At 54.4% G+C, this 22,372-nt stretch overlaps 5 protein-coding genes across 5 annotated transcripts; 3 read left to right on the top strand and 2 right to left on the bottom strand.

Annotated features, from left to right (window-relative positions):
• Positions 1 to 751: 751 nt before the first annotated feature.
• Positions 752 to 2,913, top strand: THITE_2129455 (uncharacterized protein; the record flags this gene model as incomplete). Its single annotated transcript, XM_003653869.1, has 10 exons — positions 752 to 1,234; positions 1,307 to 1,413; positions 1,461 to 1,592; positions 1,650 to 1,707; positions 1,763 to 1,884; positions 1,950 to 2,001; positions 2,078 to 2,300; positions 2,387 to 2,489; positions 2,573 to 2,808; positions 2,876 to 2,913. The coding sequence occupies 10 exons, from the start codon at positions 752 to 754 to the stop codon at positions 2,911 to 2,913; spliced, it is 1,554 nt and encodes a 517-aa protein (XP_003653917.1).
• A 3,907-nt stretch (positions 2,914 to 6,820) lies between these two features.
• On the top strand, positions 6,821 to 9,295 carry THITE_125571 (glycoside hydrolase family 55 protein; the record flags this gene model as incomplete). Its single annotated transcript, XM_003653868.1, has 4 exons — positions 6,821 to 6,877; positions 6,941 to 7,144; positions 7,202 to 7,654; positions 7,709 to 9,295. The coding sequence occupies 4 exons, from the start codon at positions 6,821 to 6,823 to the stop codon at positions 9,293 to 9,295; spliced, it is 2,301 nt and encodes a 766-aa protein (XP_003653916.1).
• Positions 9,296 to 9,668: 373 nt separating this feature from the next.
• Positions 9,669 to 16,559, bottom strand: THITE_2150738 (uncharacterized protein; the record flags this gene model as incomplete). Its single annotated transcript, XM_003653867.1, has 10 exons — positions 9,669 to 11,265; positions 11,344 to 11,953; positions 12,036 to 15,145; positions 15,319 to 15,368; positions 15,611 to 15,701; positions 15,801 to 16,013; positions 16,078 to 16,119; positions 16,181 to 16,319; positions 16,374 to 16,461; positions 16,520 to 16,559. The coding sequence occupies 10 exons, from the start codon at positions 16,557 to 16,559 to the stop codon at positions 9,805 to 9,807; spliced, it is 5,844 nt and encodes a 1,947-aa protein (XP_003653915.1). The 3' UTR covers positions 9,669 to 9,804.
• Positions 16,560 to 16,933: 374 nt separating this feature from the next.
• Positions 16,934 to 17,342, bottom strand: THITE_118048 (uncharacterized protein; the record flags this gene model as incomplete). The annotated part of the gene is made up of 2 exons (XM_003653866.1): positions 16,934 to 17,060; positions 17,107 to 17,342. The coding sequence occupies 2 exons, from the start codon at positions 17,340 to 17,342 to the stop codon at positions 16,934 to 16,936; spliced, it is 363 nt and encodes a 120-aa protein (XP_003653914.1).
• A 334-nt stretch (positions 17,343 to 17,676) lies between these two features.
• Positions 17,677 to 19,412, top strand: THITE_2116464 (uncharacterized protein). The gene is made up of 6 exons (XM_003653865.1): positions 17,677 to 17,800; positions 17,872 to 17,990; positions 18,059 to 18,632; positions 18,717 to 18,843; positions 18,907 to 18,963; positions 19,027 to 19,412. The coding sequence occupies exons 1-6, from the start codon at positions 17,725 to 17,727 to the stop codon at positions 19,112 to 19,114; spliced, it is 1,041 nt and encodes a 346-aa protein (XP_003653913.1). The 5' UTR covers positions 17,677 to 17,724; the 3' UTR covers positions 19,115 to 19,412.
• The last annotated feature ends 2,960 nt before the right edge of the window (positions 19,413 to 22,372 follow it).

Below are 22,372 nucleotides of genomic sequence, written 5' to 3'. Positions count from 1 at the left end.
GGGGAGGCGGCCAAGTAGTGTAGGGCAGCCTCCCCAGCCTGTCAGAGACGGCAATTGCCTACTTTAGATGGTTCTCCCGCCCCCAGACGCCCCACAAACGTCCCCCGGCAGATCCGTCTTGGGCGCGATCCCAAACGGCTGAGCGACCGTCTTGACCCAGTTCGGAGTAAGCCGGGGGATGCCGTCGGGAGACACATGTTATTCCATCCTTGGCAGAAGTCGGTACATCAGGCGGCGCCATGTGTTGTCTACCTGAGGCCACCTGGGTGCTGGGGACCCGCACGCTACGGGGACTCTGCGTGATTGTTTAAACAATGGGTCGCCGTCTCGAGGCCGTTCTGTTCCGTTATGACTACTTAGGTAGCATCCGCACCCAGATCTGGCCCTATGACTCTGCCTGCTCTTTCTTGGCCACAGCTCGCGATCGGTCGTCGGATCCGCCGCTGCGGCTCTGGGCCAGGGAACGCCGTAGGGATCCCGGAGTGAAGGGCACACCCTTGAGCACCGTGCGATCCTGTCCTCTAGTCCACCGCCGTCAGCATCAGCATCGAGACCAAAGACGAGCCTTCATTCTACTAGGTTGTTGCTCCCGACATTCCGGTCGTTTCTGAAGATTCTTGTCAAGTCTCTCGCTTTCAATTAAGACTCATGATTCCGGCGAGCTTGCACGCCTGATTGCCCAGCTCAAGCCTCGTCGCACACACAGAGTTCCGCCTCGCTGTGTATGATCTCAGCAACCATCACAGCCGCCATGTCTGCAAAACCGTCGGCGTCCCACCACGAAAACGCCCTCCCAGCGGGGGCAACAATCACCTCGTCAGCCTTGGATGACGCCGAGAAAGGCATCTACGACAGCACGCCCGGCCTGCCGGTGCTCTCGTCGCCGGCCTCCGCTCACGTCGACGAGAAGAAGGAGCTCGCCTTAATAAGCCCGACCAGCGATGCCACTGCAGCCTCGCCACGTCCGGCCCAACCAGCGGCTAAGAAGCCGACAAAACGGAAGGTCAGCAAATGGGTACTCTTCCGACTCTGGTTCAACACGTATCGCAAGTTCTTCACCTTCGTGACCCTTCTCAACCTCACGGGCATCATACTCGCCGCGCTCGGCCACTTCCCCTACGCAGAAAACCACCTCGGCGCGCTCGTGCTCGGCAACCTCCTCTGCGCGGTGCTTTTCCGGAATGAGCTGTTCATGCGGTTCTTGTACACCATTGCCATTTATGGGCTGCGAAGTGTCTGTTCTCCCCTCTCCGCTGGCTTTGTTCGTTCACTTACCGAAGGCTAACCGAACCTTTCCTTTGTTTAGTGGGCTCCGCTATGGCTGAAGCTGGCCGTGACCTCCATTCTCCAGCACGTCGGGGGTATCCACTCGGGTTGCGCGCTCTCTGGCGCCAGGCAAGTAAACGAATTGCTGTCTTCGGTATGACCCTCGGAAGGGCAAAACTGACCATCTCCAACAGTTGGCTGGTGTACAAAGTCGTCGACATCATCATCTACCGCTCGACCCAGCACCCGGCTATCATCGCTACGGGCATCATTACCAACGTCGCGGTCATAATATCAGTGCTGAGCGCGTTCCCATGGGTGCGAAAGTTGGTCTCACGCTCGCCGATGGGAAGCACGGGTTGTGGCTGACGGTTTTTCGCTAGCAACTACCACAACACGTTCGAGAGACACCACCGATTCATCGGCTGGTTGGGCCTCGCGGTACGTACATGTATTCTTTTGGTGGGTTAAAACCAGGCACTGACGGTGGTGCCAGTCTACTTGGGTTTTCGTGATCCTGGGTAACTCTTACGACTTCAAGTCCGGGGAATGGCGGCCCGAGACCTACTCCCTGCTCAACGCGCAGGAGCTATGGTTTGCCGTGTTTATGACGATATTGTACGTCGCATCCCGCAGCGTCGTATCCGTGGGAGGACGTGGTTAGCCCAACTGACATCCTACAGCATCCTCATCCCCTGGTTGACACTAAGGGAGGTCCCCGTTGAAGTCGAAATCGTAAGATCACCCGCGACCCCCACAAGCAAAGAAAGCCCTTCCGGCCCAACGAAGCCCCGCTGACATGTAACTTTAGCCGTCGCCCAAAGTCGCCATCCTCAAGTTTCAGCGGGGGATGCAGCAGGGGCTGCTCGGGCGCATCAGCCGCACCTCCCTGATGGAGTACCACGCATTTGGGATTGTCAGCGAGGGCCGACATTCCGGGTGCCACTATCTCATCTGTGGCGTGCAGGGGGACTTTACCAGGGAGCTGGTTGCCAACCCGCCCAAGACGGTGTGGACCCGCGAGCTCAAATTCGGTGCGTGCCATTTTCACGCTTCACTCCGTCTTACCCAAAACGGAACACCCGCAGGGCGGAGCTGACCACGACACGGGCCGGAACAGCGGGCGTCGGCCACGCCTCGGCCATGTTCAAGCGGGGCATTCGAATCTGCACGGGAACCGGTATCGGGGCGGCGCTGTCCACCTGCATCCAGAGCCCAAACTGGTAGGTTCGGAGCCGGCCGGTTTCAAGACCATCGAACGATTTGTTTTTTTCAGGGCCGCCCCGTCTGACCCTCGTTCTGCTAGGTTCCTGATCTGGATAGGCTCCGACCAGGAAAAGACATTCGGGCCGACCATCTCGGCCCTCATCTACAACAACATCCCGCCGGAGCGCATGATCCTGTGGGACTCCAAGAAGCGCGGCGGCCGCCCGGACACCGTCAAGCTGCTCAAGGAGGTCTGGTACAGTTTCGGCGCCGAGGTGATCTTCATCACCTCCAACAGGCAGGGCAACGACGAGATGATGCAGGGCTGCCTCGAAGGTACGTCGCGGGCATATTTTCCTTTCGCCCTCGGCCTCGTCTTGATGCTGACAACGGCGCTGTTCAGCTGGTCTCCACAGCTTCGGGACCTTGTGGGATTTCTAAAGCGACATAGATGTCGCTTTATTCATCCCGGACTCTGTTGGGGGCTTGCTCGACGATCGAGTGGAGGCGTGGGTTGACAGAGGACAGGGTGTGAGGGCGGAAGAGAACGCCACTTCACCTAGCGCATGCGAAGCATACTTTCGCGCCAGTTAGGTGGTCATTATAGAGGATCAGTGGCGCTGGAAACGTTATTGCATCTTGCAGCATTTGGAGACCTTGGTAGCATTGAGCCGGTAGATTCATCATGTTTGTTTTGCTGTTGTTGTTTTTTTCCCTTTTGTTTCCTCAATCGCTTGTGTAAATCACATCGCATCCAAATGGCATGACCCAAAATGCATCATAGCCGCGGGGCCACGGACCTAACATAACAGCGAAGAGTTGATCGTCGTTAAAGCATTCTTGTTGTAGGTTACGGTCTGCATTGAGTTACTTGCCCAACCCACCACACTTGGAGATTATTGTGCATGCAGACGTCACGACCTGTATGGCCCTTTGCCCCGCTTGTTCTGGTAGGCAGCCTGTATGCCCAAATCCTGGTTTTAGAGTAGTATTCAATTTAGCCCAAAAAGGATACCTTATCTTTGCAAGAATTGGTCTAGTAAGGCGCAAAGCCGTTGTCAGGCCTGCCAGATTCCATCCAGGTCTATAGACAACGAAGTCGAACAGTTTTCGATAGTCTTGGTCAATCCGTTGCCGTCACTCATTGATGAGTTGAGGCTCATTTTGGTTGAGCAGTTGCTCTGTTCCTAAGCCCAAGGGTCCAGGTTAGACGCGGAGCACAACGGAAGAATAACGCTTACCTTACTCCTTAACTTGCCGACTGCCTTCCTCCGCAGCTCCGGCCATGTAAACGGCAAAGCAGCTGAGCCACCACGCCCAAGGTCCCAGCGACAGTTTCGCTTCATGCCCCAGTGAAACTCTAGCTCTCATCTTTACCTACCTTACCTCTGACGCAGGATTCTGCCACCGTCCCAAAAGGCCGCATAATGCTCTTCTACAGCTGTGTCTAGTCAACCGACAGGTCGAATCCGCGGCTCTCACGATGCTCTACCACACCATTCAGGTTTCCCCAGCACGAGGACCTCTAAACCTTCTGAGCAGCCCCGTCCACTGCCAGAGCGACAATGATGGGTCCGGTTGCTCTCCTCAGAATGCCTGTGTGACCACGCGTTTGTCCAGGCCTCGGAGCTCGACAGCATCCAGGTTTTACCCGGCGAAGTTTTGGAGAGACTCGCGGCTCGCCACAACAATCCGCATGCCAGGCTAGTTTCCATGTTCAAGCCACTGGAAACACGTGCCTTTAAGGACGACGAAGCGTCAAAATTTCCTCCAAAGGGTTTACTTCGCCCTTTTCTGTTTCATGCAGGCGCTGTGTGGATTGATATTTCGGTTGGGTGAGGGCGGGTGACCGCTCACGGCAGTCGATCCTCCGGCGACAATCCATCGGGATGCTCCAAAGATCCCTGGTGAATTAAGCTCTGCAACATTTCACTGAGCCATCAGTGCGCCCACTCGACGGGCTTGTGGCCTGCCCTGACTTGCGCGACATCTCGTTGTTTTCATATGGCTCACCAGGATAGGAACCACTCCAGGGTCTCCCTTTTCTTCGGTTCCCCGGTCTCGAGTTCAGGCTGGGAAATGGGATTGTGTAGAGCTGTTTGGTCCATGCCAGTGATTGGCGGGGTTAAGCAAATTGCTCAGGCTCGAGGGACTCGTGGTTCCATCGTTTGCCATTTCGGCACTCAGTCCCAGGAGGGGCGGAGAGAACAGGGTGGAAAATAACTGGAATAATCAAATGGCCATGGAACTTGAGAGTGCTGGAGATTGTGGGGGACCCTGCAGTGACATTGGATGAACCGAACTCCAGTTCCCCTACGATACGATGACGCCCCGTTCTTCTGGAAAGATGTTCAAGTTTATGGCGGAGTTTGCAAGTGACTTCAGATAGCAGTTTCCCATGATGGAGCGAGTCATCTGCCGCTATGAAGACTGGCGTGGGAGTACCCTACAGTGGACAGATGGGGAGGTTCGCCGGGTCACGGAGCTCGTTGCGGGCCAAGGAGTAGATTTTATCTACCAGCCGGCGATTTTCATTGATCCTAGGGAGCGACCTGACGTGCACGAAGTACATACCTTTGTTGAAGGACTGGTGTAAAAACGTGGCAGAACATTGGGCCCGTATTCGGAAGCTGCTTCGTCCGATGTCCGGCAGTCTTCTTGCAACAATCATCAACCAGCGAGCGTTGCCAGAAGACTCGGGTAGCCATATGAAAATAAAAGAAAAAAATTATGGAAAACAAGGAAGAAAAGAGAAGGGAGCAAGAAAAGAGAGAAAAACCAGGCGCATGGTCAACGATGCTTGGAGTGAGCTAACGTATTGGAACAAGTGGTCAGCAAGTGTTCTCCTCTCCGCATGATTCAAAGCGCTTTCAACTCGGAGGAGCCAAAATGCCAAATGCAATCGAGCGTAACAAGCGCAGCCAATCACAAACATGCCTCATGCGCAAGGCCGCCCGAATGGGGTAAGTGGCCCGTGCACCTCTCAAGAGAGAGCCGAGTTTCCTCGCAGCGAACTGCGCACCTGCTCTGCCGAACAATCAAGCTTATTCATCCCATGGGTGGCGCTCGGTGCAGCTAGCACCTGGTAGGTGCCCATTCATAGCACGCCCGATAATTTAAGAGACATGCATTTCGGACTATGTCACTTGGACGCCCCGGACTATGCACGTGACCCGCCCCCTACTTTTTTCCCAATCTGGCCGCTATACTCATCTGTATACCACGCTCTGTTCAATCCGCCCACCACAATCTGGCTCTCTGGATCTCTCTGGCGCTGGCTGAATCGCTCAAAAATGCAATAAAATCGAGAGTGCTCAATTTTGTTTTTTTTGACTAAGCAAGTGGCTGCTGACTAAGCCGCATTACCGCCCGCCCTGCCTCTGCCCGCCCTGCCTCTGCCCGCCCTGCCTCTGGCCGACTGTGTGCCCGTCTGTGTGCCCTCCTGTTCCCAACAGCGTGCCCAACTGCGTGCCCGCCTGTGTGCCTGGCTATGCAGGTGCCTGCGTAAGTCCCTGGGTCACCGGTTGGCTGTTGGGAATGACGTCCTCGCGGTCCAACTCGCTTAGGTCGATGCTCTCCCATTGAGACGCGTTCCAGCGTATCGACGGCTATGACCCTGGTACAATGGGCGCTATCGACCGTAGTGCCCGGGCATTAGAGACGAAAGGCTGGGTATGCTGTGGTCGGCTACGCAACTCTGCAACGGTAAGCCTGTAAGTAGTAAGGAGAGCTTACTGGGTGACTGGAAGTTTGATCGCTGGGCGTAATTGAGCATCTGGGTTAGGGTTATATATAGGCGGGTCACATGCATAGTCCGGGGCGTCCAAGTGACATAGTCCGAAATGTATGTCTCTAATTTAAATCGAGGCTCACGTTATGCCCACGAGGGGCTCATCTCGATGCCTAGGGCCCTAGAGTGGAGCTTTGCGCGGGCAAACTCGCGGGGACATGGCTACCATTGGGCGGCTCGTGCACCTCCACGACTGTGTGCTACACTGAGGACAAACAAACAGTCCTGAATGCCGCGGCCTCTTTGCGGCCCTGCAGGTCAATAACCAGGCCCGTGGCCTCGGATTCATCCACCGTGGAACACACATCGCCGAGTCTAAGAATACGAAGTATTACTTGCTGGAGACCAAGCCAGCTGGCAGTGTAGTGAAGGCGACCAAAGAGGGCCAGAGTTCCACAGACAGAGTGCGTACCGCAACTCGCACCTTGATGATAGATTTTTGAGCAGTATTTTAGCTGCGCATTCCACTTCCAAGCAACATGACGGCGGCATAAGCTGGCCCAAGCGTGCTAATTCGAGTTGACGATTGCGCACACCACTGTTCCACGAGAGACAATCATGATGGTCCGGTTTGCATTCGTCGCTGCCGTACTATGCGGCGCCTACCTCGGCACTGTCATCGTGTCGACCGCGCCTAAACCGCCCTCCATTGCGGCGGATGATCCGACCCGATCCAAGCGGGACAAGACCAGCTTCTGGTACGCCAACATCGACCACACGAGCGCCGTTGTCCGCGGCTACGCTCCTGACCTCGATGGAGACCAAAGCTACGAGATTTTCCGCGCTGTCACACCCGGTGATGGCCCCGGCATCGAGGCTGCCATCAACGAGGCAAGCAACGGGGCCAACCGCCGCGCCCAATGGCTGGCTTCTCAGCCGAGGGTAAAGACACCACTTGATGGGGAGCATTTACAAGACTGCATGCTGACCATGCTGGAGGTTGTCTACATCCCGCCGGGCGAGTACGTCGTCAACAAGACCATCTACATGAACACAGACACAATCATCATGGGGGATGCTACGAACGTAAGATGTCCTGCATCTAAACTGCATTGTGATGCAACTGCTGACCACCAGGCACAGCCCCCGGTCATTAAAGCGTCAGTTGGCTTTTCCGGCAGCGGGAAGCTGTTCTCCGGACAGGACCCAACAACGGGTGAGAAGGGCGAGCTTTCGTTTGCCGTCGGCCTCAAGAACATTGTGCTGGACACCACCAATGTCCCTGGCGGGCAGCCATTTGTCGCGCTGTGGTGGGGGGTCGCACAGGCAGCCCAGCTTCAGAATGTCAGGATCTACATGCCGCATGCCGAGTACGGGGTTGGGCATTCTGGAATGCGGCTGGGACGAGGCTCGACGCTCACGGTGGCCGATGTGCGCATCGAGGGAGGCCAGGTAAGGAACGCCTTCTCCATCCGATTGGTACCGGTGCAAGGCTAATGAGTGCAGAACGGCATCTGGAATAACGGGCACCAGCAGGTTCTGTACAAGAGCATCTACTTCTACCAAAACAATGTCGGCATACTGATCGACGGCGGCCACACCATCAGCATCGTCAACTCCACCTTCGATACCGTCGGTACCGGCGTCCTCAGCACGAAAGGGTCTCCCTGGATAGCTCTCATCGATGCCAAGTCGATCAACTCGGGCATCACCTTCAAGACGACCGCCTCCGCGTCCTACCTCATCGAGAACCTCGACAAGGACACCAAGAGCGACATTGCCCACGGGCCGGGCGACTTCGTCATCGGGCCGCAATCCCACGTCGCCCAGTTCTCCTACGGGAACACTATCGACCACAACCCCGTTTACGCGCCCATCAAATCCACCAGCCTCACCCGCCCCTCCGCCCTCGCGCCGTCCGGCCGCTACCCCGCCATCCCGGCCCCAAACTACGCCAGCAGCCCGGCATCCGACTTCCTCAACGTCAAAGACCCGGCCCAAAACGGCGGCCACCGCGTCCTAGGCGACCACAGCGTCGACGAGTCCGCCGCGCTCAACGCCATCCTCCAGCTGGCCGCGGCGCAGGGCAAGATCGCCTACTTCCCCTTCGGCAAGTACCGGGTGGACTCGACGCTGACCGTGCCGGCGGGCAGCCGGCTGGTGGGCGAAGCGTGGGCGACGATCACGGGGGCGGGGTCGTTCTTCGCGGACGCGGCGCACCCGCGGCCGGTGGTGCAGGTCGGCCGCGCCGGGGAGGTCGGCACGGCGCACATCCAGGACATGCGCTTCACCGTCAGCGAGGCGCTGCCCGGCGCCATCATCCTGCAGTTCAACCTGGCCGGCGCCACGCCCGGCGACGTGGCCATCTGGAACAGCCTGGTGACGGTGGGCGGGACGCGCGGGGCGGGCGCGCTGACGGGCGCGTGCCGCGACGCGCGCGCCCCGTGCCGGGCCGCGTTCCTGGGCCTGCACCTGGCCCGGACGTCGTCCGTGTACGTGGAGAACGTGTGGAACTGGGTGGCGGACCACGTGGCGGAGGACTTCGACGGCGGGAGCAACTTCGCGGCCGGCCGGGGGGTGCTGGTGGAGGCCACGCGGGGCACCTGGCTGCACGGGGTCGGGTCGGAGCACTGGTGGCTGTATCAGTTGAACCTGCGGAAGGCGGAGAACGTGATGGTCAGCCTGCTGCAGAGCGAGACCAACTACGACCAGGGGGACAACAACCCGGTGGTGGTGCCGGCGCCGTGGACGGTGGATGAGAGCGGGTGGGGGGACCCCGGGTTTGGGTGGTGCGGCGCGAAGGATAGGCGGTGCAGGATGGGGCTGGCGAATTACATCAATGGCGGGAGGAACATCCACACGTACGCCTCGGCCTCGTGGGCGTTCTTCAGCGGGCCGGGGTACCAGGAGTGCGCCGATGTGTGCCAGAGGGTCATGCACTTTGTGCAGGAGACCCCGTCGGGCCTGCAGGCCTTTGGGCTGTGCAGCAAGGACACATACGCCACGCTGCGGCTGGCCAATGGGACGGAGGTAGTCACGAAGAATGGGTTCACGGGGTCGTGGGGAGGTGACATCGGCAGGTATACACCGTAGGCGGTCGTGAGTTGACACTTCGACGCTCCTTACACTTGGGAATGCATAACCATTATTCGGAGTCCAAACTCCCTACCTGAGTGAAGCCGGGTAAGTTCAAATGAATGGCGGGTAACAAGTAAGCTGCAAGCCGAGGCGTGGAATCGATTGACCCTATGAATATACTGTGTATGCATCAGGCCCCTTTTGGCGAGCTCTGGTCCCACAGGCAACCCGTTCGGCCAAAGGCCCCTGGCCGCTGTCGACGGTGGCGGGGCGGGCCGAGCCCTTGAGGCTTCATGACCAAGCGACAGCCGCTCACGGGGGAGGCGAGAAGCGCCTGCGCACTTCGCGCAGCTCCGAATCGCCTCGAGAAGGTCCGTTGCTGGTGGTTCAGCCAAGCGCCGCCTCGGCCCCGAAATTAGGTTCCGATGCCGTCCCCTGTTTCCCATTTGCGAAAGCTGGATAATATCTAGGGTCTTGTTCCCTTTCCCAACTCGCTGGAAACGCCCTCTTTAACGCCAACTCCCTTACCAGTTGGATGAACGCCGATGCATACTCCCGGATACAACACTCCAAACATGCTGTGAAGTGTTCCCATTGCCCAAACCGCCGCCGACGCCTGACATGGACACCGAAGCAACAACGTCTTCCGCAAACTCCAACCCGCCATGGATGACGACAAGCCGATGCCCATTGGCAAATGCAACAATATCCCGCCCTGCTGTATTACCACCCCGACTTGGCGATGGCGAAGCGAATGCCACACTGCACCGCAATTCTCCGCTCGCCGTGCGCCACTCGCTCAACGCGAAGAAATGCCGGCGGGCGTGGAATGCCGGCTCTCTCGCCACAGGGGCCACCAGCCGCGGGTCAGGCCGAGGGGCAGTTGCTGCCGCGGGCGTAGAGGTCGAAGTCGGCATCCTTCCAAAGCCAACCGGCCGGAACAGAGTGCCAGCCGATGTCGTGTTGGTCACGGAGTGTAGCTCTACGCTGCACACCCACAGCCTGATATCCAAAAATAGGAGGGTTGATGGACCGACAATGCGAAGTATTGACAGCACGGCTGGACCAACGGCAGCTAGGTTGGGCTCGCTCGCCGGTCGAGCGACGGATTCCGGGCGGGAGGGATCAAACTCGGCTGCGGGCCACAAGTAGAGCCGTGCGGAAGAAGATGCAGTTGGCCGGAAAAGTTCGACAACGAATCCCGGTCCCAGATGATAGGACGCATTGGCAGTTGCTGAAGAGGCGTTAGGGGGAGTTGGGGATGGCGGGTTGTGTTCGGAGCCCACGACCAGTTCTCTCGCCAAGCGAATGCCTTCCTGTGCTGTGAGCTCGGTGAAGTCGGCCCAGGAATACACTCGAGCAATATCGGACGTAACGCGCACGAACCAATCGGGGTTGCTGGGGTGCTGGAAAGCGGATCGTGTCTCGGCTGTCGATGCCGTGGTGCCATCCCCGGTCACCGCAGCCGCTGCATTGGGCGCAGGGGATACCGGACGCGGCGGCACCGATGTGCCTGTGACCGCAAGCTCGGCGCCAGCGGCGCCCTTAGGAAGGAATATTCGTCCTGATGGAAGCTCCCATAACTGGTCGAAAAAGGGGCCGCTCACAAGGACACGATTTCCAGCCGCATTCGTGAGCAAACTCGCAATCGCTCCACCAAACCTTTGGTCAAGCAGGACGGAAACTCTCTCCGTGTCTGAACTTGCCGCAGCCTCGGACAGCGGTGCATGCAGTTGCACTGCCAAGACGCGGCCAGCTATGTCGGCGGAGATCAGGAGATTCCGAGCCTCGACAAAGCTGATACTGACGATCGATGCGTCGCGGGCATGCCGGTACAAGATGCCTGCCTGCGCGGCATCCGCGGTAGAGAAAAGGACCACATCGCCGTTGCTCTTACCGGCGACGATGAACTTGCCGTCCGCGGAGGGAATAAGATGCGTCGTGATTACGGGGTCCGCGAGACCGTCGAGCATGCCTCGCGTCGGCTACGAGGGCAGGAGCAACGCCGCGTCCGCTTCGGACGTTCCGATCGAGCTCTCCAACTCGTTGCCGATCTTTCTGACCAAGGCGGCCGGTGCCCACACACGCCCCTGCTGCCCGCGCACATCGACAAAGCGGAGGCCATCAGCACTGAACGCGACACCCACAATCCGTCCATCTAGAGGGTGGTTGCTGCGATAAATGAGATTCAGGGTGGTGGCGGCACCGTTATGGTCCTGCTCAAGCTCGAAGACCTCGATGAGGCCCTGGCTGCTGCCAATGATAACCGTGCGGCCGTCGGGTGAACAGGCAACGCTGTTGGCGTAGACATCCGGCCGTCGGCACAGCATTTCCATAGTCACATAGTTGAAAATGCACAGGCTGCCGCCCTGCAAAGCGACCAGCAGGGCCGGGACCTCCGGATTTGGGTTGAACACCATGGTGTCGATTCCGTTGTTGGCGATGTCGGGCTCACAAAACCCCAGCAGTTGTAAGTCGAGAGCGTTCCACACGAGAATCGGGTGGGCACGGTAGCCAACAGCAAGCAGAACTTCGCCGTCGATCGTGAGGAAGGCAGCAACGGAGGGTGGAGAAGCCGGGACGATACCTTCCGGAGCGTCGTACGTCCCGCTTCCTCCCTGAGAACCGACTTGTTTCCATGAAATGCACTCTTGTTCCTCCGTCTGCAAGTTCCTATGGAGGGGAACAGTACCGTCGTCAGTGCGGCTGCAACTGGATAGCGGCATTAGGAGACGAACCCGGGTGTTTTACATACCATTTGATCAGCTCGCACGATCGGAACGCCCCGAGGAGCTCGTCGACCCCAACGAAGGTAACCGCTAACGGCGGTGAGTGCAGCTCAAATGAGGATACCATAGTCCCGGCCTTTGGGTCCCAGACAGTAATGTGCTTGGTGCCACACGAAGCAAGGAGCAGGTCATCTGGGCTGAATTCCAAAATTCTGACGCGCTCTTGGTGCTTCAACTCATGTAGGACCTGAATGGAAGTGGGGTCGTAGAGAGAAATCTGGCCGGTGGACAGCCCAATAGCGAAGTAGCGTACACCATGGCGCACAGCTGTCGTCTGGCCTTTGTGGAAATCCATCCGGATGAGGCAGTCGTCCCAAGAACCTGGCGGGAGACCTTTGACAGTCAGGGTGGAGGCAAATGACGACTGCCGCGCATCCTTGCTCGATGTCCGCGAGATTGTCGACTCAGCTGGACACAGGGAAGGGATCAGAGAGTGGATTGACGACGGGCAGTCCAAGAGCTGGGCACGGAACTTGGCGGCAACCCGGATGAGATCCGTGGCCCAGCCGTCAACAAGCTGAACGGATCTGTCGGTTGGCGGCACGTACTTCATGCGCCGGCCAAGGTATTCGCGGAGGTTCATGGCTGTGCGACTTAACGGTGTAAGGTCGCCGCCGGCGGCAATATGCTCAATCCAGGAGAGGACGTTGTTGGTGCCGAGGAAGTCGGATAGCTCGTCCATCAAGGGATCGTCCGACGATGTGGCCCGGTAGAGGTGCTCAGAGAAGAAGGCGCATGCGTATTCGAGCAAAGATGTATCGGCTGGTGCCGCGGTTACGGCAGGCTTGGCGAAGCCACGAGGGCGGCCGCTGCCGTGGTGGGCTTTGCCTTGCAACGGTTTTAGCACGCCGCTTGACAAGTACTTGAGCAGCAAAGATGCGACCCGGGTGTGGTCGCGCTTCTTCTGCATTGAGGGCGGCAGCTCACCCGTTTCGGTAAGCAGGAACTCTCGCGCGGTTTCGTGTATCATGTGCACGTTGTCGTGCTGATCGATGAAGACCAGCTGGCTACAGAGGTCCGGAATCGCCTTGGCCGCGTTTTGAAGGGTCTGATTGGTATCGAGCTTGACCGCGCACCGTAACTCGTCGACCGTCAATGGGCGACTGGCAAGAACAACCCAAGTCAAAATGGACTTCGCCAGGGGCAGTTTCCGCCGGTCCGCCTGGATGGATTGCACCACCCGGGCGTACAGAGCGGACAAATCGGCTGGAATTTCGCGCAGAATGGCATCCATGGCTTCTTCTGTCCAAGCGTCCTCGAATTCCTGCAGCACCAGCCGAGCCCAAAGAAAGGAACCGGTGGCCTTTCTCAGTATCTTCTCGCACATGCGCTCGCGATCCTCTGCTGTTTCTGGGCGGCCGAGTTCACTTAGCCTTGTGGACAAGAAGAGTCGCATATCCTCGATTGTATCGGTATCGGACAAAACCTGCACACTGGCACGGCTGGCGCCCAGTGAGGCAAGACCGCGCTCAATCTCCTCGAGGTTGCGGCTTGTGCCGAACAATCGTAGGTGTTGTGGAAGACTGGCAAGTAGCCTCTTCGTGAAAAGCGCACCAAAACTGCTGCACGCGTCCAGGCCGTCTATCACCCAGAAGTGCTTCCCAAGAGATGGTAGCTTGAAGATGCAGTTCGTGAACAGGCGCCGCCAAACACTCGACTCGTCACTCTTGTCCCAACTCAGGTCGTCCCGCGCGAGCTGCAGAAGAGCCCCCATCACCGCGGTGTCCTGGATCGCCATCTGGAACGCGAGCGAGCGGAAGCACTCGCTCAGCGTGGATTCTCCAGCCTTTGCATGTTTGCAGATGAAGTAACTGCAAAGGGCATGCGGAGGGGTCAACTGCTCGATGACATGGCAAGCCAGGACTGATTTCCCAGCAGCCGGTCGCCCGACAAGCCAGAGGATTCCCGGTGCCGTGCCATCCCGCCACGCCGTAAAGCAGCTCTTCTTGGTAAACCATTCGCAGGACCCCGGCTGCTTCAACACCTGGAGGGTTGCCAGGTCGCCCTCAAGCGGCTCCCGCACTCCGAGGAAAGAGCGCACGATCGCGGTGGCTTCGGCCGCTGACACGGAGGGTGCCTGATGCAGGCCAGGATGGTCTCGTTCGCCACCGGCCCCGTGGGACCGCTCCGGGTCCGCCCTTGAGGTCGACCTAATCATGTCAAGGGCGCTGACCAGAGCATTCCGTAGCACCTTGTAGTTCGGGTCCGCCGGGGTGTCGAATTTGCACACATGGCGATGGTCGGCGTCCATAGACGCAACTTCCTCGTTGTGGTACCCCAGCGTTGCCAAGTGACGCTCGACCACGATTCGATTCACGCCCCGCGTCGGCAAGGTTTCGTAGAACGACCACAGACGCAACTCGGGCGCAAAATGGCGGAACGCATCGTTGATGGCTGTCAGTGCCGCCGAGTTGGGTGCCAAATCTGATACGAAGCGCTTGTGCCCCCAAGCGACCGCCAGCATGTTCTCGAGAACCGTGGCCATGTCGGAGCCGCGGTGGGGAGTCGCCAAGAAGAACATGGAATGCACTCGTGCGCCCAGGTCTGCTGCTGTCGGGTCCTGCCGCGCAAGGATGTAGGCCTTCTTGGCGACAGAACCGCCCATGCTGTGCCCGACGAGGATGATGCGAGTGCGACTTCGTCGAACTGCCGGGTGGTTTCGGAGAGCACCCAGGAGCGATTGCGCAAAGTCGTGGGTGTCCAGGACGGACTGGCGGCGACCGCCCCAGTCGGCCTTGTAGCCATAGGTGTGGATTCGGACGTCAGCGAAGTCCTCGTCCTGCGGAAGCCAACTTTGCGGCCAGTAATGGGGAGGGTCCGGCGAGTACGACCATGTTTTACGGCTGCCTCCGCCCAAGCCGTGTATGAAGACTATATCCGCAACCGGAGTTGCAGGTGGTGGTGGCTCGTACAGCGTGGTTAAGCCAAGCGGGCCCTTCTCGTCGTCGGAGAGGTCGAGGGAAGAAGCCGCGACGGAGAGGAAGGACGACGCAGTATCGGTGCGGACGAAGCCCCGCTGGACGGACTTCTCGGTGCCAGAGCGAGACAGGAACCCAGCAAAGGATCTCTTCTGCGACTGTTTCGAAGCAACGAGAAGTTAGTCTCGAGGTTGAACTAACCTCACGTTGAAGCATGGTTGATCCTCATCCCCCCCTCCCTCCGCCCCCTCTCTGGCTGGCTTCCTTGGCAAAGAGCGCTTGGAGCGTGGGCGCGGACCAACCCGGCTGCTGATCCTTTGAGCGCACTCACCTGGTCCATCTGGCTCGCAGTGGCGGCGAGGAATTCATGCTCTGAAGATTCTGAGCGAAGAACAGCGGACGGGGAAAGCCGATCAGGGCGAGGGATGCAACGTCGAGGCTTTGGCTATCAATTGCTTACGCGGATTGTGCTGGCGCTTCGAGCTTCCTCCTTGAGCGGCTGTCGTAACGATTGGTCATCGAGGCCCGAGGGCTCGGCCCGCCCGCCGCAGACAACGTGTGGCCAGGGGCCAGTCATCGTGCGGCCGAAATGGTTGCATGAAGGGCCCAGATAACAAACATACCAAAAATGGCCTGATGCATATGCAGGAGACTCAGTTGGTTCCCCGTCTCAATTCGCAGAAAATTGGCTACCCCCTTGCTTGTTCGCTTGAACTGATGCTCGACTCAGGTAGCTTGGACATTCTACAGACAACCTGGCACAGAGAAAGGCACAGTTCGCTCGTCTTAATCCCAGGGCGCGCTGTCGCTCACGGGCTGGTCATTGTCCTCGTCGAAAATATCAAACCCCAAGTGACGGCTGGGATCCAGAAATCGGATGGGTCGGCGCTTCAACGTGATATCGTCGACCGCACGGAAAGCATCGTCCGGCAACCTCTTCAGCTGCAGGTTCTGCTTCATGTGTTCTTCTTGAACGGATTTCGGGATCACCGGAATGCCACGCTGGACAGCCCAGGAGAGGCAAACCTAGACGGTCACGAAGAGTCTATTAGCTGACTGGACAAGCTGCTTCACGGCAAGAGAGGCTCACTTGTGCCGGTGTCATCCCGCATTCGATGGCAACGCGGAGAATCTGGGTCCCATAATAAGTCAGAATGCGATTCCCCTTTTGTTATTTCATCCTGCCAACGCACCGTGGGGTCTTCGGTTGGGAACGGTTCGTCGCTGTGGGCTCGAACCACCGGGACCGGCCGCCCGCCGAGCGGCTGGTGAGCCATCAGAATGATCCCATGCCTCGACGAGAATTCCAGGAGCTCCCGCTGGGGAAAGTATCTATGACTCGCAGACTCAGTGCCTTGGTCCATCCGGAGCGGGCGGCGCACTTACGGATGGATTTCCACCTGGTTCACGGCCGGAATAATCCGCGCTACGTCCAGAATCTGCTTCGTCTTGAGAATATTGAAGTTGGAAAGGCCTAATCACGAGTCAGCGATGTCCACTTTCCTACATAGGATGGTGTTTGGCATGTTTACCTATCGCGCGCGCTTTTCCCGACTCGAGCAGCCTTTCCATGGCTTGCCAAGTTTCGGGGTATCGCCTTGAGAGATCGTAGTCAATTACAGGCTACGATGCCAATGAGAACCTTTTCAGCGCGAGACGCAGGTAGAGGGCCAAGCGAGCGACAACGGGGCAGTGAGGCAACAATAGTCACCCACACGGCAGAAAACTGTAAAAGCCATACCCTTCCGTTGCCACTTGGATGACGAATTGTCGTATTGTTCGGGCCGGCTTTGTAGGCATGAGGGACTATGCTTCTTAGTTAATGCTTTGTTGATCAACCGATGTTGGTGCGTAAGAGGCCAGGGGACCATACAGTGCATCAGATACAAATCAACTAATCAGATTGTGATTGAAAGTCAGATTGCCGCTCCAGAGGAATCTATGGGCTAGGATGGGGCCTGAACGCTACCGTAAGCCAGCTGCAGATCGTTCAGAGAGGTATTGAGTGCCCTTTCTACGTCATTTGGGTCGTGCCAAGTTTGAGCGCTGCAGTCCTCTGTCAGCTTGTTTCCTCTGCTCAGGTCAACTAGCCAGTAGTTTTCACTGGAATTTAACTCACAGCTTGGATGTGACGAATATCTCCTCCCTGGGAATCCCGCTCTCTTTGATCGCTTCGCCAATTTCCTTCTCGTTCCCGTAAGCATTGGCGCCGTCTATGTGCCTGTAGCCCAATTTCAACGCCAGTTTCACTGCCTCTTTGACCTTGGAGTTGCCGGCTTCTCCTTGAAAGGTGCCAATTCCCACGGCAGGCACCGACATGCCATTGTTGAGGGTAAAGGATGAAGGGAGGTCCATGGCGAAGTTGGCGGGATGCAGCGCTCACATTGAGGTAAGGAGAGACAATGTTTAATCGGAACGCAAGCGTCGCCATCCGCGAAGAGGTCACAGTCAGTCCCTCGTGGGTCCGTTCTCCACCCTGTATGCTGTCGAGCGACAAAGGCGGCAAATTCCCTCATGCGATTGGGTCTAGAACACATCGGCGACTTGGTGAATTCTAATGCATGCAGCAAGGATGGATGCATCGTGGATATCTCACTACCTAGTAGTTACACAACAACCCCGCACTGCGGTCCATTTAAAACATGAGAACAGCCTTGACCATCCGTCCGGAATTTTTACGTCTTTATAGCACAGGACCAGACGGCTGAGTCGATTTGCACATTGCGAGCGGGCCATAATGGTCGACCCTCTGCGTGACCTGCCGAGTGTAGACGCTGCGCTGCGCCGACAAGTCGACCCCAGCGTGCTTGCGGGTGAGTTGCGATGATTAGCCGCCTTCAACCCTCCTTGTGGGCCCCATACCGACTTCAGGCCGACGATCCAGTGCTTCCGGACGTTGAAGAGGTCCTTCGCGTGGAAAAGGGATACAAGTCGGCCTGGGCTCAGGCGTGGCGCCTCGATGTGCGCCACAAGGATGGCAAGACAGAGAGTTATTTCATGAAGGTCCGAGATCCACCCACGTCGCAGTCACTTTTCTGCCTGCCCCGAGTCAAGATTGACTTGTGGTCTAGGTCTCCTACGGTCATCACGGACGCGAGGCGCTGAAGGGAGAGTTCGAGTCCACTGCCGCCATCCATTCCATCGTGCCCAACTTTTGTCCCGACCCCATTGCCTGGGGTACTTTGACCAACGAGCCAGATGCTCACTTTTATCTGTGCAAGTACTACGACTTCTTCGAGGGGGTCCCGAATCCCACGTCGTTCTGTAAGAAGCTTGCCGAGCTGCATTCATGTCACTTGTCGCCCGAGGGGAAGTTTGGCTTCCATTGCACAACGTACAACGGGGACCTACCTCAGGACAACACCTGGTCAGACACCTGGGAGGACTTTTTCAGCAAAGGTCTCCGTCATGTGCTGAAGATCCGCGAAGAGCGGGCTGGACCGAGCGCTGAGTTGGACGAGCTGCTCCCGGCCCTGTTCGAGAAGGTCATCCCACGACTCCTGCGCCCGATGGAAAGCAACGGACGGAGTATCCGGCCGTCACTGGTCCATGGTGACTTATGGTGCGGAAACACTGGCATCGTTGACGAAAACACCGAGGACGGCATTGTTTACGACCCTGCGAGCTTCTGGGCGCACAATGAATGTAAGCGCTTCAGTGCACTCCCATGACCCTAAGGTTTCTTTGCTTGTTCTTCATTGAGTAACGTCTAACAACGCTGCCTTCCAGATGAGCTCGGCAACTGGCGGCCACAGCGAAATCACTTCGACGCGAAGTATTTCGAAGCATATCACTCTGTCATGCCCCGAACGGACCCCGTGGAGGACTACGACGACCGCAATGCCCTATATGCACTGTGTGAAACCCCAACGCCCAACATTGTGCAGGACTCAACGTCTCTGACTTGTGCAATGTCTAGGCGATTCAACTTCCACGCAGCCACTCTGTTCCCGAATGACGAATCGTACCTTCAGATGTAAGCGTAACAGCCCGCATTGACATCAGCCACGTTGTGTGATGCTGACTAGCTGAGCGGTAGGGCGATAGAGGAAATCCGTCGTCTGACTGAAAAGTACCCTGAAGGATATAACGAAGGTCAATTCAGTATGGTGCGGTCTAAGATCTAGCAGCCTTCGATCTGGTCTTGGTCTTCGACCTGTTGGATATTCTCTTTGACGAGAGCAGACTCGAAAGGCATGCTTGAATGAGTCATCTACGAATCCATTTAAGAGATGTGACTGGAGTGGAACGTTGGGTACCCCATTCCAGGTCTCAGGATTCGTCACTTTTATAGTCTTGAACCGACTGCAGCCGCTAACTGACTTGCCGGCCGTGACGTGGCTGTGCTTGATACTGGCTGCATTTGAAGTTCAAATGCGAAATCGATGGTGCTAGTATGAACGAGACCCGTTTCGAGAGATTATGAACTGTTGAACGCTCTTTTACCTCTACCGGTCCCCAAGCTAAGACTTGCCCTTCGCCGAACCTGCCAGAGCCTGCCATCGATCGACATAGCGCAAGCGTACGAACCAGGTGAACTAGGGGTTGGCAGCCCGCTTCGCGGGCTACGCGCAGCCATTTCAATCCTTTTTCTTGGCAGTGCCACAACCACCCACTGTTTCCACAACCACCCACTTTTTCTACACCTGCGCACATACCTTTTCCAGCGTATACGACATTCATCCTATAGAACCGCGTATATCCGTTGCAGCTCGGCTTAGCAGCGCATTTATAAGCATTTACTGATCCGTTACCTCTTTTCTAGGCTTTTTCCTAGGCGATTGGAGCGAGTCTAACGTATATATAGAAGCCGCCTACGTATAGAAGTAGAATCGCTATACTTAGAAACTAAAAACCTAGATCTTATACAACGAACTGCTTAACAACTACGTTACTATCGACCGACCGGCTATCGAACGTAATAGTATATATATTAGCTTAATCGCTATATATAAATAGCGATTTTAACGACTGTTAGATACCTTCTACGCTTTTCGACGACGAAGTAGACTCGCCTCTACTGTCTATCGAAGTAGACGAAGACATCTAATATAGCGATACCCCCTACGAGCTACTTACATTTGCGCTAACTACTATGGCGATAGACGTATAAGGGGAAGATAACGAAGCTAAAGATATAGCTATAGAAGTATAAAGAGAGGAGAACAAAGATAGTAATATAAAGGTTATAGCCGATATCCTCTTGAAAGAGACTATTCTTAAGGCTATATAAAACTTTCCTAAGCCTATAAAGTATATATAGAATCTACTAAAGTTTAAAGTATATAGCGATCTATAATAATAATAGGATACTAATGCTAATATATTTATAGGTAGTCTATAATGTCTATTTATAGATAGATCTTTATAACTTAAATAAGTACTATAATATTAACTTCGACTATACAATTAACCTTAAATCTCTATTAATATAAATTATAAGCAATGATCCTAACGATAGTAAGTATAAGTATTATAAAAAAGGTCTAGGCCTATATATAAACTACGTTGTATTATAGAACAATATAGGTAATAGCTACTATACTAGCTGCTACTACAACTTAGGTAGCACTAGGTATAGCTTTTTTAAAGGAAGTAGTAAATATAGTCCTCCTAATATCTCTATAATATACTTTGTAGCTAATATATATATAATAGAGTTGGAGATACTTTGTAAATACTATATTATAAAGGATCTGACCCCTCTCCCTCCCTCTCTACCCCCCTCTTAGCTAATACCTAAGCCGTATAAACATTATACTACGCCTACGAAGTGTAAGTTGGAGCTCAAAGTGGTTATCTCCTCTAAACGTTTACGCCCTATAACGGACGTATTATCTTCTATTAGCTCCTAATAGTTCAACGACCTATATATACTTTTATAGCCTATTCCTTATATAATAGTAGCTCCTATTGTATACTCTATTCTAAGAGATGAGTTTACGCCCTTTATCTATAACGGTCGTTATAGGGCTAGAGAGAAGGCTATATATCTGTTGAATAACGACCTTGCTATACCTACCTATTATAGCTTACATTACCTAAGAGAGGATAGATACTACGCTATATATAGCGAACTTATAAGCCCTATTAAACGTGTTAACCGTTATATTAAGCTTATTTATAAGCTTTTTCTATATTTGTCTACTAAAGAAGAGTAGACCTTTATAGAGGCTCTTAGAGATATAGCTAACCTACTTAATATATCTATAGTAGATAAACTACGAAAGAAGGAGATATAATTAGCGAATGTAAGTTATAACGAATCTACTTAATAGGTCTACAAAGGATATACTATAGAGGAGAGAAATATATTTATTAGCTATAGGTATAAAGTATTATATACCTAGAGTATAAGATTCTAGAATAGCGTTATATACCTAGAATATAGGAATCGAATCTAGAATAGCGTTATATACCTAGACTATAGGAGTATACGATAGCGTTTAATATAAGTATAAAGCATTAGTTAGTATATAGTATACCTCAATTATAAGAATCTACAATAGCGTTTGATAATTGTACTATAATATTAGTACCTCTAGATATACAATGTTTATAAGCTTCCCACTTTACTCCCCTAAATCTAATAAATATATATAAACATTATAAATATCTATAACCCGAGATATAGCTATATAAAACTAGCTATAAGAAAATATAGGCTTTCGAAAATTGATACTAATATAAGAAAAAGACTACCTCTAAGACTTATTAATAGTTATTGTAAAGTAGAGGCGAATTAGAAACTGCTTATAAACAATAATATAAAGAAAGTCCTCCTCTATAGAACTTAACTTAATCTTTAGAATTATCTGCAACTATCTAGTAAAGTTACCTATTAAGATTCGCCCTTTAATAATAGACGAAGCAAGCTAAGTTATAACTAGCCAAGTCCTATTATAGAGCTTACTACTAAGGTCAAGGTTTCAAAGTAAAAGAATAGGGGCTCTAACCTTTAAGGTTAAGATAGTAAGTAGAATAGAAGCGAAGTCTAAAGAAAATAAAAATTCAGGAGATAATATAGGAGCGTTAAGATCCTTAGCGTTAGGAGGGTTTTCCACCTTGTTAATAGAGAGATATCGAAATTCTTGACCTAGAACTAAAGAAATAATAGCTACGTTAATAGAGCTTATAGTAGCGTTGTAAAGACAAAGAATTACTTAGTTTATAAATATTGTCGAGTCTATTATAGTGTATTTAAATAGGTATATAGGATAGACTTAATTAACTAACTACTTCTATATAGAATAGAGTATAAAAGGGGGAAAGGGATTAACGGAGCTATAGAAATAAGGATTGTAACTTAGATTCTATAACCAACTTATAAAAGTATAGTTGTTAGTATTAGCTCCTTATATTTATATATTCTTAGTTAGTTTCTA

Source organism: Thermothielavioides terrestris, chromosome 3, assembly GCF_000226115.1.
Source record: "Thermothielavioides terrestris NRRL 8126 chromosome 3, complete sequence".
Taxonomy (NCBI): Eukaryota; Fungi; Ascomycota; class Sordariomycetes; order Sordariales; family Chaetomiaceae; genus Thermothielavioides; species Thermothielavioides terrestris.
The sequence above is the reverse complement of the archived record's forward strand: the minus strand, read 5'-3'. Positions and strand labels throughout refer to the sequence as shown.